Source organism: Dromaius novaehollandiae, chromosome 5, assembly GCF_036370855.1.
Source record: "Dromaius novaehollandiae isolate bDroNov1 chromosome 5, bDroNov1.hap1, whole genome shotgun sequence".
NCBI classification, from domain to species: Eukaryota; Metazoa; Chordata; class Aves; order Casuariiformes; family Dromaiidae; genus Dromaius; species Dromaius novaehollandiae.
In genome coordinates this window covers 31,382,944-31,399,681 of record NC_088102.1, presented here as the reverse complement: position 1 = coordinate 31,399,681, position 16,738 = coordinate 31,382,944, and the positions used below count along the sequence as shown (strand labels likewise).

Here is a 16,738-nt window from a genome sequence, read left to right as displayed (position 1 = left end):
TTCTACTTACTTCTCCTGTTGTGCTTTATAGAACAGAGAAAACCTCCACTGTCAAGTCACAGACCTTGGTGCATGCTGCCCGAACATTCTTTATAAGTTTCTTGCGGAAGCCTACAAACTTTTTCTTTCTGTTGTAGCAGAGGAGTTCTAAGGACTTCTATTGGGTAAAATGACTAAGACAAATCTTAAGTGCAGAAAATTAGTTTTATTTATGCAAATTAGAAAAATGAATTGTTAGAACTTTGGTCAGATGGTTAATTCTGTACAATTTACAATTATATTTATATACAAAACTTATAATAAAATACAGTACATCACAATTCCTGAGTCACAGTGTGTTTCTCAGTTCTGCAAATGCTTTTTTTCCCAACTAATTAGTTTCAATAAGGAAAAACTATCCTCAGTTTGATAGTGTTTGGTTTAGGTAATACTGGTATTAAGAAAGAAGTCAATACACTATATGTAGAAAATACTTTATAGCCATTGCAATTTTAATTATTTTTCTATATTAAAATGTTCTTTGATAAAAATGATAATTTAATACTCCTTAATATGAGTTTGTTGTACTTTATTTAACTTCAAATTTTTGACTTCAAATATTTGAATATCTCTTGTTGTAGAGATATGTATATTAAGGAGAATTACATGTATATACAACTGCTCATCTAAAGATCAGGAAACATACATCCAGATATAATAGACGTCTGAATCAGAGGCACAGCATATTAAGATTTCTGTCCTATCTTGGACAAGATATGTAAGCTTCAATTGCCTGGCTAACGTAATACAAAGTTAACACAAGTATACATCCTGAAAAGTGAGACTAGGTCAAGCAGCAAGGCACTAAGCCTGCAAATACTTACATATGCATAATAGTCCCACTGTATAAAGCACTACTGGGGCCTCACTGAAGAAGCATTAGAAAGTCATATTTAACAGCATTTGTTAAATCTTGGCCAGCTCAAAAAGTTATTGGAATTAAAGCTATCAATATTACCTTTATTGAGTTGGATTTTTTTTTTTTTGGAGATCAACAATAATTTATAGTAAGGCTTACAAGGATATTTAATCTATTTACTTAATGATGCAGAGCGTTAAATTATTAATCAGGATAGATTACAGCCTGCAAGTAAATTTATATCCCAGTTAAATCCAAAACCCAGAGTAACTTATTTTTGATATGCACTGATTTAAAGCAAAAATAAATGTACTTAATGACCAAGTGTTGGCTGCTTTTAAATTTATCTATCATTATTACAGTTTTTTAATGCAGACGTGCATTTCTGGTATTTTAATACAAAATAATCCAAAAATACAGATTAGATGATCTCTGATAGATTTTATTCATAGCGTTCAAAAATGTTTAAGTCTGTGACACTAACAAAGTTATCTAGAGATTTGCTTTCTCTTAAAAACTTCCTATGGTGATTCAATGCAAACTTAATTATATATGAGATCAACTCTTCCTACTCTGATTAGAAATTAAAAGGGACATTTTTTGCTGTCAATACCAAAGTGCATAAAATTACAGTAAGAGACTTTAAAGAAAGTTGGTCTTCAGCTGAATGCTTGAACTTTTCCCAGGATTCTTTGCATGTTTAGCAGTCTTCACTTTGATGCTTTCTTGATTGCCTTTTACAGCAGATTCAAGCCTGGCTTTCATAGTTGGAGAGGAAGCTATTAGTTTTTTAAAAACTGATGAGTACTGTGGACCAATCTGCATCAGATTTTGCAAAGCAAATTCATGTAGGTATTTTGCTGAGTTTGTAGCAGAAACCAGGGCATTTTCATCCAAAAGAAAGGAAACAAGGATGGGAAAAAGGCAGGCCGCCAAATGAGCACCTATAGACATTCAAAACAATGCTTAGACACACTTTTTAAGAACAGCTTCAAATACTAGCTAGAAGTATTTATCTCTCATGAACCAAATTAACATTTAACACAAACTATAAAGAAGTAACTGTTATTTGAACTATACAGTAAAAACCAACATTTTTGTTAACAATTTTGTTAGCAATTATTGTTCAGAACTGGATTTCCTAGGTGGTTTTTTTTTTTTTTTTCATTGATTACCTGTGGCAAATTTGAGAATGTCTAATGCTCTGGATACCAGTAACAGCGGTACTTACGGTGCTCTTCCTCAGCTGTAGCTGTAAGAGCTATTGCCATCTTTATTCCCTCCTGAATGACTTGAAGTTCAGCAGCATTCTCAGGTTTTGCTTTTTCTGTTTCCTGCAATTTTCCCACAATGGATGATGCTAAAGAATGAATATAAGGATATGACACAGTTTTGTTTGGATGCTGAAAGATGGAGTGCAGCAGCTGGTAGCATTTATGCTGTACCTAAAGGGAAAATTAAATTTGCAGTTACAAAGAATTATACTTAAAAATACAAGTCAGAGCATTTTAAAACTCAGTCAGATAACTTGTCAGATAAAATCTGGGGGGGGGGGGGGGGGGGGGGGGGAAATGTGCCTCAACTTGAAAGTTCATCAGGTTGCAGGCTACTAATGCATTGTAACATGTAATCAAATTATTAACAGAAACTAGATCATACTTCCTATTTCTTTCCACTGAGTCCTACATCTTCCTAGATGTTCCAGTTAAGGAAAAAAAAAATCTCAGTTTTGTGTGAAGATTATATCTTAGTACTGTTTTGAAAATATATCTGTTTTTGAAAAAATACAGTTGACTGAAAATAGGTGCTTAGAATGCAATTATTACCTCTGTCACACTGGAGGCAAAATTTTAAAATGCCTCAAATGACTTAAGCAGCTTATGTATCGTTGGAAGTTAACAGTTAACTGCCTGCAGGATTTCTGAAAGGCAGATGCCTAAAGCACTTAGATAACATTTGCACATGCATGATATATGCTACTATCATTTTCTTGCAGTCATATTTGGCATTTTGTGTTTCCTGTCAGTGGAAACCAACATTTATTAAATACCAGGCATATTAATATATTAAAAAGTATTTTTACAGCTGAGTATTTAACAAATTAAAGGTAACTTTATTTCATTTTTTGTTACTACATGAGTATATACAGAGAAGATAAAGGAAACCATTTTACAGTGAATTCTCACATCAATAAAAAACAAAATCTAATGCATGTTATTCCCAGAGCTGGACTTTGACTAAAGAAGTCCCAAGCTTTGTAAAAGTCATTTGTATTTATAGTAATAATAAACAAAAGTAATTTTTTTTTTCTGATATGTTGCTTTTTTAGATGAAGAATAACAACGTAGGACCAGTGGTACTACAATCTAAAGTAACTACATAAAAATGTTTGTATTAGGTCAGAACAAACATTAAACTAGCTCATATACTGCCTCCAGCATTGTCCAGCTGCTGATACCTAAGAAAGAACAGAAGTTTTGTAGTGGTACTTCCTCAGTATATTCCCCCAGTTCCCAAAGATCTGCAGCTTAGGGACTTCCTGATCAAAAAGTGGCATCTGTGTTTGGAAGATAAAATGAACAGATAAAATGAAACAGGTGCCTGCAATGCTACCCAACTATATCATGTATTTATCAAAGTAGAAAGCTGCCAGTTTGAAGCAATGAAAACAGATCATAGGAATATGGAATTTTATACAGGAAAAAAAAAGATAAAATGCACTGCTGGATGTGTACCTGCTAAACTGTTTAAACTGTACTTCAAATAGAGCAGATCTATACAGGGTAGAATTAAATGGACTCAACGTATAGGACCAATGAAACAACTGAACAGAAAATGAGCTAAAATGCATTTAATATGCTGTTAATAGAAATATTCTTATAACTGGACCAGTACTCACAGAAGGATCTTTTGAGTCAAGTGTTAATTTAAACTTCTCAATACAACGCTTTTGAAGGCACTCTATGGTTGTAACTTCTGGACTGGTAGACATAATAAATACTGTAACAGCAGTAAGCAGGCTTATTTCATCAAGTTCTTGGAGGAGCCCATCTGCTGTCAATAAAGCAAGCAGTCTGTTAGATTTGCATTAAAAGGTAAATCTATAAATTCAAACGTTACAAAGAGGTGGAAAAGAAATATCTTGGTCTCTGCGAATCCCTTTTTTCAAACACGTGCGTGTCCATGTACTGACATGGATGTACACTGTAATAAAAGCTGAGGCCAAAATCAGAATTCAGGAGTGGTGATATGCATACTTAGAAATACCAGCATACTCCTGTTCCATTTCTCCTTTGTATAAAGTGAAATAAATCTCCTTGAAGAGCTGGTATGACACACAAGGGTACAACAACATATTTTGACAATTACATAAAATTTGCATTAAGAACGTGTTCTTTTGATAAGACTGAGGTTGTTGTTTCTCAAATAATTTGCAAAACAGCACTATAAACAAATGTTCCAACAACAAACTACAACTTAGAGATTAAATATAGGAAATCATAAAGATAATACAAATGTAAGAAATCATAATGGTAATATAAAATTGGGAAGCTAATTGCTTTAATTTTATTAAAAACAAAATTCAAGAGAAATATGACCAATAAACAGCACAGTTACACATGAGGGGGTAAAAGTAATATTTATCAGAAGAACATGAGACGTTCATCTCAGATGTAGATAACAGAAGGAAAATTTATCCTGATTATCTAGAAAAATTCTGCGACAGTAAGCTGTATATGGCAGCAGGACAGCATCCTGAATGTTTGAAGTCCAGAAGGTTTCCATTTGCCAAAGAAGTTGTTTGCACAAAACGTGCCAAGCAAGGTAAGAGAAATCCTGCGTAGATAGAAAGCTTGCCACATACTCTAAGAAATCTTGAATTTATTATTCTGTAATTACAAGGCTTTATATTAGTATTTGCTTTAGATAATTCTCCTAGATTGCCTTAGAAAAAACTGCAGCAATAATCATCTTTGTATCTTCTTCGTAGTCCTGTATTATGGTCAGCTGTGAAAATCTTGAGGCAGAGCTTTAAACACTATCAAGACTTGAAGAAGCAGCACACAGAAAACTAAGACAAAAAGGTATTTTTCTTAAACTATTTTTTAAAATTTCCTTTGCTTTTAAAACAGACATTAATTCTCTGTACAGAACTGACATGCAGTACAGCTGTCTTTAATGCTTATCTGTGCACTGAAGCCTGTTTATTTCATCGCACCATGTAACTCTGTGTTGTGGCATCATTACAGAATGAAAGAGGAAAGCCTGCAATCCCACGTTTATCCCTTTACAGATACTAACTTACCATATGAACTGTAAGGAAAGATTGCACTATAGGTTCAGCACTACTTGGTGCTACAGCCAACTGAAATGATTTCAAAAGCATTTTGAAGTTTAACAGCCTACTCATTTTTGTTCTTTTAGGCCATTAAACACCTAAGCAGCTTCTAGTCTGTGATCATTAGTTTGACTCAAGTTTGCTGAGACAATATTACCTATATGCAAACACACGAACACAACAAACATATTTGATCTCTACTGAGATGCTGATTCTCATTACTTGGGCAAGCATTAAAACACATTAATCTGCAAAAAATTTACAGCCTTTATACCAACATTGGTAGTTTCTATTAACAAATCTGTAGGATCATCTATATGCATTTTAGGAATTATATAACTTAATAGTTTTTCAGAGTCTTTTTTTGAATGGTCTCTCATTTACTCAATGAAATAACTTCAGAAATATTAAGCACTTTGGAAGGGGGGGCAATCAATCAAGCTATTTGGAAGAAAATTGGAACTCAGTTAATAAGAACAATGAAACCATTTATTATTAATTAAATAAAACTACTTTAATAGGGTCAATAATTCACAGTGCTTTTAACACTGATTCAATAAACAAAGTTGAATTCACAAGCCACAGACAATGATTCCTCATTGTCTGAGATCACCATAAGCATCCACATTTTAGAACTTGTAGATCTTACCACTCCACATCTCATTTATTTGCATTCAGAAGAGGAAAACAAGCTTTTTTAATATTTTAGTTTTGAATGAACGAAATAAATATACCACGATGGAAAAGAAAAATCTCTTAACCTGTAGCTATTGATATCAAAAGATGGCTTTACTGCTTGAACAGTCAAGGAGCTTGGCCAGGGCATTCCTTTTTGCAGCAGTTTAATTTTAAGCTTCCTTTTCATCAATAGAATCTTTTAAATGTAAGCAATTTAACAAATTGAGGACTTAGAACAAGTTAATTTTTCCAGTTCACTTTAAATATATTTCATTTCTTTTTTCTTTTCAAATGTGGAATTTACATTTTTCTTTTTTAAGATGTTTATCACTCTAGCGGGACAGGGGTTAAGAGAGAATATTATTCTTAGAGCTACGCTGACATGATTAACATTTAACTGGAGTTGGGAGAGAGCTATCGTAACAAAACAATATAAAATATAAGATTGCCAAAGGGACTTGGTTCTCTCAGAATAAATATACATCACAATATGTCCTGAGTAGATATCAAGATATATAAAAACAATTACAAGAAAGTCTATGTTTTTATGCATAAAGAATGCTTTAAAGAAAAGGATTTTTACAGATTTGACACTTTGAAATTTACGTGGATTAAGGAGTAACACTTTTTAAAAGGTGTTTCAGCATCGCTTAGTTACCTGATATATCAGAGTTAGTTTCAAACATCAAATATAATTTAATATAGCATATCCATATATACATACATACACACTTGTGCCTTTCTGCATAATTAATGTTCAACTCAAGCTAAATTTCATTAATCCGGCAAAAGGCTTCTTAAATAAAATTTTCCTGTACGCATGAAAGAAGGCTATTTAGAATGTTTAATACTGTTTGATATGCCTATTACAGGGAAGAGATACCATTTTGGAGACTGAAAAGGGAGAGTCATCGAGAAAAGAAAGTCAGCTAACAACAGTCTATGAACTGAACTGAGCGCTGAACAGAATTTTAGTAGCCGTTTAAAATAGCCAAGGACAGAAAACAATTCTAAGATTTATCTTGGGGATGATACTGTAATTCTGTATTTTGTTGAATTTGGCAGCAGATCTGGTTAATTTTTTTTTCTTTAAGTGCATTTTTAAAGCCATATCATTTCACAGATAAACTTTAGAATATGGTCTCACAAACAGTTCAGGTGGCACAGAACTAGATTCTCAAAACAGCTGGTATCAAAGGATTTACAAGGAATCATAATCCATGGAAAGAACTATAAAATCTTAGGTTTGTGCTGCATCACATAAATGACAAAGAAACTGGTTACTACTACAGCTAGCATATAGACTGCACACAAAGCAATAACAGAGGTTGTTCTGAATAATATTAAATTTGGACCAAGGAATAAAACAAATTTCATCTATAGACATTAAAAGAAATTTAGCATTCATCTAATTTTTCTGTGACTGAGGTATTAGTCTTTTAGACTTGCATGAATTTGATATAAACAAACAACCTTTCAGTCAAACATTTTTTGTTTTTGAACACACACACAACGACATTTGTGCTTACCTTGATCCCAACAGTCAAGCACTGTGACCAAAGCACTACGCAGAAGATCAGTCCAAGCAGCCCGACTCTTCTCTGCTCGAGCCATCGGAGAAGACAAGAGCCCTTTAAGAGCTTGCAGAGATGCAGCAACTGTCAAAGGTAACTGGCCATCTCGCAATTTCACAGCAGTTTCTTTGAGTACTCCAATAATTAGGTACAAGATAGTAGGAAGAACGGAAACGCTTCCTGTAAAACAAAGCAAATGAGTATCACAGAAGTGAAAAAAAATCCAGGCACCTTTGACATTAAAAAAATTGAAGTGCTTTTCTTGGGTTCTCTTTTTTATTTATAATTTATCATTTTTAATTACCTGTGTGAACAGAAACACTGGTAATTTAAAGAAAAGTTTCAAATATCATGTGACTTGCAATAGCAAACATGGAATCCGACTGCTTAAGTGATGTTAAACTTCCTCCTCTTTTAAATAAAAAAATACATATTTTTACCTTGATGGTTTTATTACATGAAGTGTGTAATTACTTGAGATTCAGAGAAAGGCAACAACAGAAAGACCGGAAGCACTGAGGAGCATTAAGAGACAAGAAATTATTAAAGTATACAAACTACTGAATGGGGGAAAATGAATTATGAGCGTCCGAGTATGTTTTGCAATGAAAACAATATCATGAAGAAAATTAACAGGTAATAATTTCAAAACCAGTAAGAAGAAATGCTTCTCCCACATGACGTGTAATTAGGCAAGGATCTCATTGCTCCAGGAAGTCACTCAAGTAAAGAATTTAGCAAGACTAACAAGAGGCTCTCAGAATGCAAACAGGTAACAGGAATACCTAGAATTATAATAGCAAAGTCTAACAAATGTTTTGCAAAAGAGGAGACCTAAGAAGAGAAGCAGATGATCCCACAGTCTACTTAACAATTCTTCATCTGTCCCTGAGCATCTGGTAGTTGAGATGCCAGAACAAGATAGTGTTTATAAAAATCCCAGGAATAACTTGGCATAGCAGTTTTGCATATTCTTATGTCTTTGAATATAATAGTAATACAGAATCCTCCACATATTGGGGACAGTCTAAAATCCTGCATACATACATGTTCCTCCTAACTTAAATTCTGAATCAGCAAAGCACAGAGTTTAGCATGTGGTTTAATATGCTTAAGTCCTTCCTTATTCAGCAAAATGCATATGTTTGAGATTTAATATATTTGTACTATGTTCTTAAGGGATCTGCTGAATAATGAGGGCCTCTGACCTACGTGTAAATAACTCTTAATCCTCAGGATCTTTATCTTCTATTTTAAACAGTCAAGTCTGAACACTGACTGTTTGAATTCAGGAGGAAATACAGTTCATGAACACCACTTATTAGTAAATTTTATTATGCATAAGCATCATGACAGGTGCCTGAAATAAGAGAAATGGTATCACAGGACTATAACTTCAGTTTCCTATTAAAGGAAAAAATTGATGCAATTCCATATAGGCAATCTCTTCTCTCTGATGATCTAAGTTGCCTTTGGAGATGCTTCCTATCCAACCGACTATATAGCAAGCTTACGCTCATTTTAGTCACCTGACTTAAATGCTTAAGTTCTCTAATGTAAACATTGCATCTGGTCTGAACTTGAAAGCTGTTGGTTTGTGGAATAACTTGAACTGCTGAAGACAACAAGTACTACAGGGAGAAAAAAAAATCATAGATAATTTTTCTTACAAGATAGCTGCCCTCAGAACCAAGTGATGCTATGACTGTTTCCTTTTGCCTGGAACTGATAAATAATGGGCTGCAGATGGAAGAAAGAAATCATATCATCCCCCTGCAATGATAACAAGAGCTGTCAACTATTCCACTTGGAGTATACTGTCTCCTAAAGCTGAAAGCTTGACAACCATGATGGAAGAGTACTGTGATGGAGCACAAATGCAAGAAAAAAGAAGAAATTGCCATAGCTAGTAAGTGCAAAGATTTGCCTAAGGCATAACACAGATACCTAAGGTGGAAAAAGAGGAATAAGGCAGAAACAGTCTATAGGGTATGGCTGTATGAACACTGAAAGATCATACATATGAATACTGTATTTTTTTTAAAAACAAAACAAAACAACAACAACAAAACCCTTAGCAGAATTTGGAGTGCATCCAAACCGAAACAGGTCAATGAGGTAAAAGTCAAATAATTGAGAAATCAACTTTAACTCTTTACAATGGGTTCAAATGATTGGTTTTACTGAAAGGTAACAACGACACCTTTGCCTTTTGATTTCAATTTATGGCTGTGTTATAAATTTCCAGATAGAAGATTCAAGTGGAATAGAAACATATAGCTATTGTATACTTTCCTGTACAAAATTGTAACTGCACTGCTACATGTGGGAGGAAAAGAAAAACTACTCTTTCAATTGCTTCAGTGATTTGTTTCATAATCTGACAGTAACAAAAGTAATTAGAACAGAAAATTGTCACAAGCAAATCAACAAAACTTTCTGTCAGATTCCTCCAGCTGAGAAAATTAGGTAGTAACAAGGGGCTCAGAACAGCCCCATATTTTTTCATTTAGTCTTTCCTTGTGATGAAATAGCATACCTTCAGGAGAACAGATTGCAGGAACATCAGAGAGAATAACTAATGCTGCTGATACCAGTCTGCTTCCATCCTCTGACAACAACAGATGTTTTCCAGATTGAACTGAAGGGCTACAAGTTAATTTAGGGTTGAGCTGGGGAAGCTGTCTGACAAGAATACAAACACACAACTCTAGTGTTGCGAAGACTAATGATTTTCCAGGCACCAGTCCTCCTGTATCTTTGCCTTCTCCAAATTCTGGTAATGTTTCCTTTTCTGCAGCACCATCATCAACTATAACAAAAAAGATGAAATATGACTGAAATCTGCAAATTGTACTTTGCTTCCAAAAAGTTTACTTCTTAGAACTGTTTCACCATCAAACGATAATTGGATACATATACATGCGTGCACACAAACACAGAGTGTTTCCAGTTCTACTGGCTGACATCCGTCCTTCTGAATGAGCAACCTATGCACTGACTGTCACAGGGCAAAAGTGTTTGCAATAGATTTAGACTTAAAACTTGCTGAGGTACCATGCCAATACAATTTCACTTGATGCAAGTATTGTTTTGCTTTTTTTCCCAATTTTTTTTTCTTTTAGGAAAAGAACCTTAGGAAGTTACAGTCAGAGGAATTAGTGGAGCCTGGCTTGCAGCAACTGTGAGTGCTGACTCTCTTTGTTCCTCTACTGGTATTGATCCCTTTTTTCTGCTAGGACTCCTCCCTTCCTGACACTGCGCAAGGCTCTCCCCACTGCAGTTTCTCCAGTTTTCCTGTATTCACTTTCTCCTGTCTTCATACCCTCCAATCACCTCCAAAACCACTTGCTGTCTATGATATCGCCCCAGTTTCTTAAGTCAGGCACCTGGAAAATATGTAAATCACAATTAGTGACCAGCTATGAAACACTTAGGTTAAGAAGCACTTTGGAATATCACCTTCAAAAATGCAGTTTTCCAAGAGAGAATTGCCTTAACCCTAATAAGATATATTCAGCATCTTGTACATTATTGTACCTTCTGCACTTCTGCGTTTTTCTTTCACATGTTCCTGAGCTGCAAAAAGAATCAGTCGAACCACTTCAAGGGCAGCAAGCTGAGTATCAGGTGATTCTCTGGTCAGTATCAGTCGATGCAAAACATTCAACAGCTCTACACCCAGCTCCTACAGTAAGAAAAATGCTTAATATATCCCCTTTCGAATGCAGAAATTTTAGAAACAGGCACTCTCAGCCAAACGATTAGTATTTGTTAAAACCAACACTATGACTCAGTCTCACTAGGGAGCACAGTACTGTTGATACGATCACAAGAGTATTTTCCTTAGATACCTAGCTCCTAGAAACAGGAGATCCTGCTCAAATCTCTCTGCAAAATAGTAATCACAGTAATTTACAAAACCAAAAAAGTAGAATCTTAAAAAAAGAGAGAGAGAGAAAAAAAAAATACCAGGAATATGCATTCTCCTCTTCCTCATTGTTGAGAAGTCCCGTAATAGAGCTTTTTCTAATGGTTTTCATCCTTTCCCATAAGTCAAGCTCAAAAGCGTTAACAACACAGCACTGCAACCCTCTATTGTTTACAGTCACTGTCTTAAACTCCAGTCCTATCTCAGACTCTCCCTAAACCAGCTTCCCTTGCACACCAACAAAACTGTTCTTGCTGAAATCCCTAGTAACCTTGTTTTCACTGAATCTGGAGCCGCAACACTATCTCTGAAATTTTAGCCATTCCACCACAACTAATGATACATTTCTTGAAATTGTTGTCTTTATTTTCTTGAATCCTGTCTTTACCTGGCTCTCAGGTAATTAGATAATTTAGTCCTTCCTGAATAATCTCCTTTTTCCTTTGCTACCCCTCATCATCAACACAGGTCCTGTGTTGTGCTCTTTTTCTCTCCTCCCTCTACAACTTTGGATCTTAGTAAAACATATAATTCACCTACTACTTCTGGGCTGAAGATTCCTGGCTATACAGTAGACAGTAGGGATAGTGTCCAAACTAAAATTATGCCTTAATTCTGACTTCTCCATAAGGATGTCAAGCTCAAAATGAGAAAAAGAGCTCTTTCCAGCTAATTCTTCTCAAAAACTTCTTCCTTGAATTTGTAGACAGCACCTGCGCCTGGCCTGTTAGTCAGGTTTATAATCTGGATATAATCTTTAACTCAAACTTTTATTTAGGTCCTCACATGCAGGGTGTTATGCAGAAATAATCTACAAGATGCTACTTTTGCAATCTTCAAAACATCAGTATGTATCTGACATCTCACATCACTATTGCTCCAGAAACTTTTTTCTTTTGGCCTTGCAGTCATGCTCAGTTTACATACCCACCCCCATGATATCCCTATATCACTTTTTTCATTGAGCATTCCTGCTGTTTTTCCTTTTTATTCTACAATGCTTTAAACATAAGCTGCTTGACCTCACTTTTGAAGTCCTTGACGGCTCTGCCTACACCATACTTCCCTTTCCTTCACTATCCTCAACCTATAAACTCCTACATTCAATTGATACAGCATGCTGAATTCAACTGCCCACTTTTAAAGTTTTAAATAAGCCCCTTTCTGCTTTCTTCCATATGCTGCTTGTTGTACTTACATTTCCCTTGATAGCCTTTAACAAGCATAAGAGATTTAATACTTTCCGAATATTCTATTAACTGACTAAACAGAGAGAGCATAACGTGATGAATTCTGTCTCCCTAAGTTTGAGACAGTAGGTATATACATTGAAACTTCAAAGTGACCACTCCTGCTTTTTCTTTTGAGAGTCACAGTTCAACTTCTTTACCCACTATCATCAAAATAATTGCATAGCCTGCCTCATGACCAGTGTCCACAGGTCATCCTCAGAAATACTCAGACAACAAATCTCTAAATACAAAACAGAGAGAGAACTGTCAGAAATGTGTACTTTATCATACTAGAACAAGTTATCTCATTGCATGTATTTGCCCAGGAACAACTTAAAATTATTAGGATTCCCTCACTTTTTATATATTTATTGCATTTTTCATTTTCAGATAGGCAAGCACTCAATGCTACAAAATGACTTTTATATTGATTGTATTTGGTGGAATAGTAATTTTAAAAAATGTATATTTGCTGTCACTCTGTTGGAAAGTCTCCTCCCCTTCATCTAATTTTGAAAGCCAAATAATTCTATTTATTGTTACACAAAGGCAGCAAGCTTTCACATGCACTGAAGATTTAATTTGAACACCAAATGATGTTTCCAAATTTTCTGAATAATTCTCAACAAGTTTTTCAAGAGGAGAGATTGCATCAACAACATTCTTTTCCTCATAATATTTAATTTCTGAACTGTTGAAGTCTAACCATAAAAAGAGAAAGAAAAGAAAGAAAAGAAAATGTAAACATTCCATTAAACATGGTTTGATTAATGAAACTAAAACATTACTGAAACTGACATTATTTAAATAGAGATATAATACAAATTACATAATACATTTACAAATTCTGAATGATTAGAACTAACGAAAATAAGAGCAAGACAGCTTTGAATATGAAATATGATTCTGAATCTAAAATTCAAGTAATTGCTTGTTTTAAATAGGGAATTGGAAAGTAGAAGAGTTTAGTTATGCCAGAAAAGTCTTAGTTCTGTTTTCATTTATATCCACTTAAGCCCCTTTTTCAAACGAATTTTCATTCTGTCTAAAATTCACAAATATCACCAAGTATACACAAAACAAAAATGTTTTCATTTGATACATAACAGGCATAAAGCACACATGCTACAAATAAGCAAAGATTATATTTAAGACAGACTGACAACAGAATGGAATATACTTAAGACAGCCTTTCCATGCCGTGAGTAGACCATATAATGTTCCTCTATAATAAACAGGACTGTTTTTGATGGAGAGAAACTGATAATTAGATATGACACTCGTTACCAAAGAATAAATCACATTCACTTTCTCTAAACAAGCTATCACAGCAGCATGCTGTTTAGTTGTTGAATGGAAAAGGTGATTTGGGGAAGACTGGCCCGGTCTTGTCCAGTGCCACTTGTCCAGTGTCACTTGCAGGACAGCAAGTGAAAATCCTTATGGGCTTGAGTGGTCTAAGAGACAGGAAGCCTCTTCCCAAATCCCTGAAATTCAGTTTGGGGCTTTTGATCACTGTTACCTGATCACCACCTATTTTAGACCTCGGCCACGGAACATCAAAGAGTGCTTGTAGAGCACGTAAGCAGGCGATAATGTTCTCCATTGCTGCATCTGATCGAGGAGAGCAAAGAAATTCCACGCTAATTCCTGTAAACATCAGAAATAAAAAATACTTTTTAAATTTTAAAAAGTAATTTTGTAAATTGAGCTAAGTAATCTGTGTTGAACAGACATGGAAATAGCATTTGCACCAGTGAGTTGATCTCCTGTTGCTAATATTTGGAGCAAGAGCCCTATTTCCACCAAAACAATGAAAGGACTTCTGCTTCTAGGCAGTATAAGACATGATTATAACCAGCTATTACCAAAAAAACAAACCAAACAAACAAACAATCAAAAAAAACCCACAAGCAATTTCTGAGTAAAACAGTGAGCTATAGGTACAACAAATAGGTGGCAATTCATAATAAGTACATAGCAGAAGACTTGCCTAACCAGACTGATTTATGTAATAGAATGAAATGACAGGGAAAGTAATAATAGCTCACAAACTCAAAAGCTGAGGCGTTGTCTTCTCATTTCACAAAAATCCAAAAGATTGCAGCTAACCATATGCTTACCACAACTGGACCACCAGCTAAAAATATATTACATGAACCTAATGCTTGCAAACCCTAGATCAGATAAAAACAATTGCTTCTTTCTGAGGTTTCAGGACTCTTCAAATGATATTCTATGGTGTTGAAGAGAAAATTCATGTAAACTGTGAACCATATCTCATCCCAGTTTATACAGATGTAATTCCACTACGTGTGATGACTTGGGATACTAATCAACATACACTAAAAAACTGCTGTACTACAGAAAGTGTCTGTGTTTAAAGTCCTTCAGGTTTCTCTGTACACAGAGAAAAACAAACAAGTGGAACAAGTTCAGAGGCAGAATAAAGAAGGCATGTGTCCCTTAAAGTATATAAAATTTAAAGCACTAACAAAGTAGCATAAGAAGCAGGGAAAATAAATGCCTTATGTCTCAGAGGTCCACTTTTCACTGAGCACAACAAAGTTCAAAGGGAAGCTGGCTCTATACAGGGAGAAGGAGATTCTGGGATTCAAAAGAGAAGCCATATGCATCTGGGTCATATAAATTCATTTCAAAAAGAGAGAACAAAACAAGGATACAAAAGAGAGACCAAAGGAAAAAAAATATAACCAGGAGTGCCTACAGTGTGTAAATTTAGAGAATTAGGACTAAATTCAACTCATTAGGACTTAAAATTCTTCTGACCATATGTTTTTCAAATAGATTCAATATTCAACAATGCAGTCAGGCATGAACAATTAAATATTTCTTGCCAACAGGTTTATAGCTATTAAAATGACTTTTTGACTTACAGCATGTAGACAGATTATGCACTCACTAACCCAAGATAAGATGAAATCTGTCAGTATTCACATCCTCAGGAGATTTCACCAAGGGTCTGGAAGAAGAATCTTGACACATTGTAGTTGGGGTGACAGGTCTAGAGAGATTAGTAACTCCTTCATCTGGATCAACAACGATGAAACCTGTGCTAGTAAGCCATAATGCTGTAGCATAAAGTATTAGTGCCCAGGAGTTGTAGTAATGAGGTCTGGCATTTTCGATTGTCTCTGCTGTATAAAATGTACCACCTATAAGAAGAGAATTAACAGTTTCAAGGATGTGATTTATTTTCAACGACAATAATTTCTAATTCTTAGAGAACTGAGATTCATCTTCTTATTGGAATGATGTTTATCATACTTTATGACTTTTTCTAAAAGGTGTGCAATATTAAAATTCAGGCTAATGAGGACACTTTATTTGGACAGAATACAATACAATTATCTTTTCCTTTTTTAACCATAATAATCTACAACAAGCAAAATAACCAAACAAACACAATTTTCCTACCAGTGAAATCTGTTCTCAAAAGCAGTTACTATCTTTTGATAGGTACACAAGTATGTGCCATATTCACTGTGTAATTTACATCTTACTATGATCTAGCTCAAGTCAGATAGGATATTACGACAAGTACTTACAAGTGATCCATGAAAATACAATTCATTTGCCTTCCTACCTTCAGCTGGTAACTGAGATGCATATTCTGAAGGCAAAGTTAAGAGAGCAAAATCCTGAAGTGCAGCAAGCCAGAGTTTGCTCAGAGTTCCAAGATCTGCCTGAACTAAGTCTAGGAGTCCACTGGCTGAAGACGCTGTATCTCTGTAGCTTTCTTCTGTAGAGTTCACAATTTTCAAAGAGTGATTGTGTGCATCACTTAGATTTTTTTGCTTTTCAACTGCAACTATGTAAACCTGTTTAAATATTTGGAGAAAAAGAGAGAGATTCACAAACATTGACACTTAGAAAGCTACCGTGATCACAAGTATGACTGCCTGTTTAGCAGGCCTATAGTTTCCTAGAATTTATTCCTCCTTCAAGTAGGCATGGCTAAACAAGCACTTATTTTCTAAACCTTCAGAATTCCCTCACCCATCTAATCTTGATGCAAGAGTTTGAAGAAAGGAAAACCTACTAAAATTCTTAAATGTAGCTCAA

General features: G+C 34.8%; 1 protein-coding gene across 7 annotated transcripts in view; it reads right to left on the bottom strand.

Annotated features, from left to right (window-relative positions):
• Nucleotides 1-185: 185 nt before the first annotated feature.
• The window catches only part of HEATR5A (HEAT repeat containing 5A), a 75,773-nt gene continuing 59,220 nt past the window's right edge, over nt 186-16,738 (bottom strand). For 6 of the 7 annotated variants that reach the window (XM_064512382.1, XM_064512384.1, XM_064512386.1 and 3 more), the window contains 9 exons: nt 16,260-16,494; nt 15,580-15,828; nt 14,175-14,302; nt 11,030-11,177; nt 10,029-10,301; nt 7,445-7,669; nt 3,798-3,952; nt 2,130-2,343; nt 186-1,842 (listed from right to left, as the gene is read on the bottom strand). In XM_064512382.1, coding sequence (XP_064368452.1) covers nt 1,541-1,842; nt 2,130-2,343; nt 3,798-3,952; nt 7,445-7,669; nt 10,029-10,301; nt 11,030-11,177; nt 14,175-14,302; nt 15,580-15,828; nt 16,260-16,494 — 1,929 coding nt within the window. In that variant the 3' untranslated portion in view covers nt 186-1,540. The remainder of the gene's footprint in view (nt 1,843-2,129; nt 2,344-3,797; nt 3,953-7,444; nt 7,670-10,028; nt 10,302-11,029; nt 11,178-14,174; nt 14,303-15,579; nt 15,829-16,259; nt 16,495-16,738) is intronic. The other variant, XM_064512385.1, reaches the window with a different exon arrangement.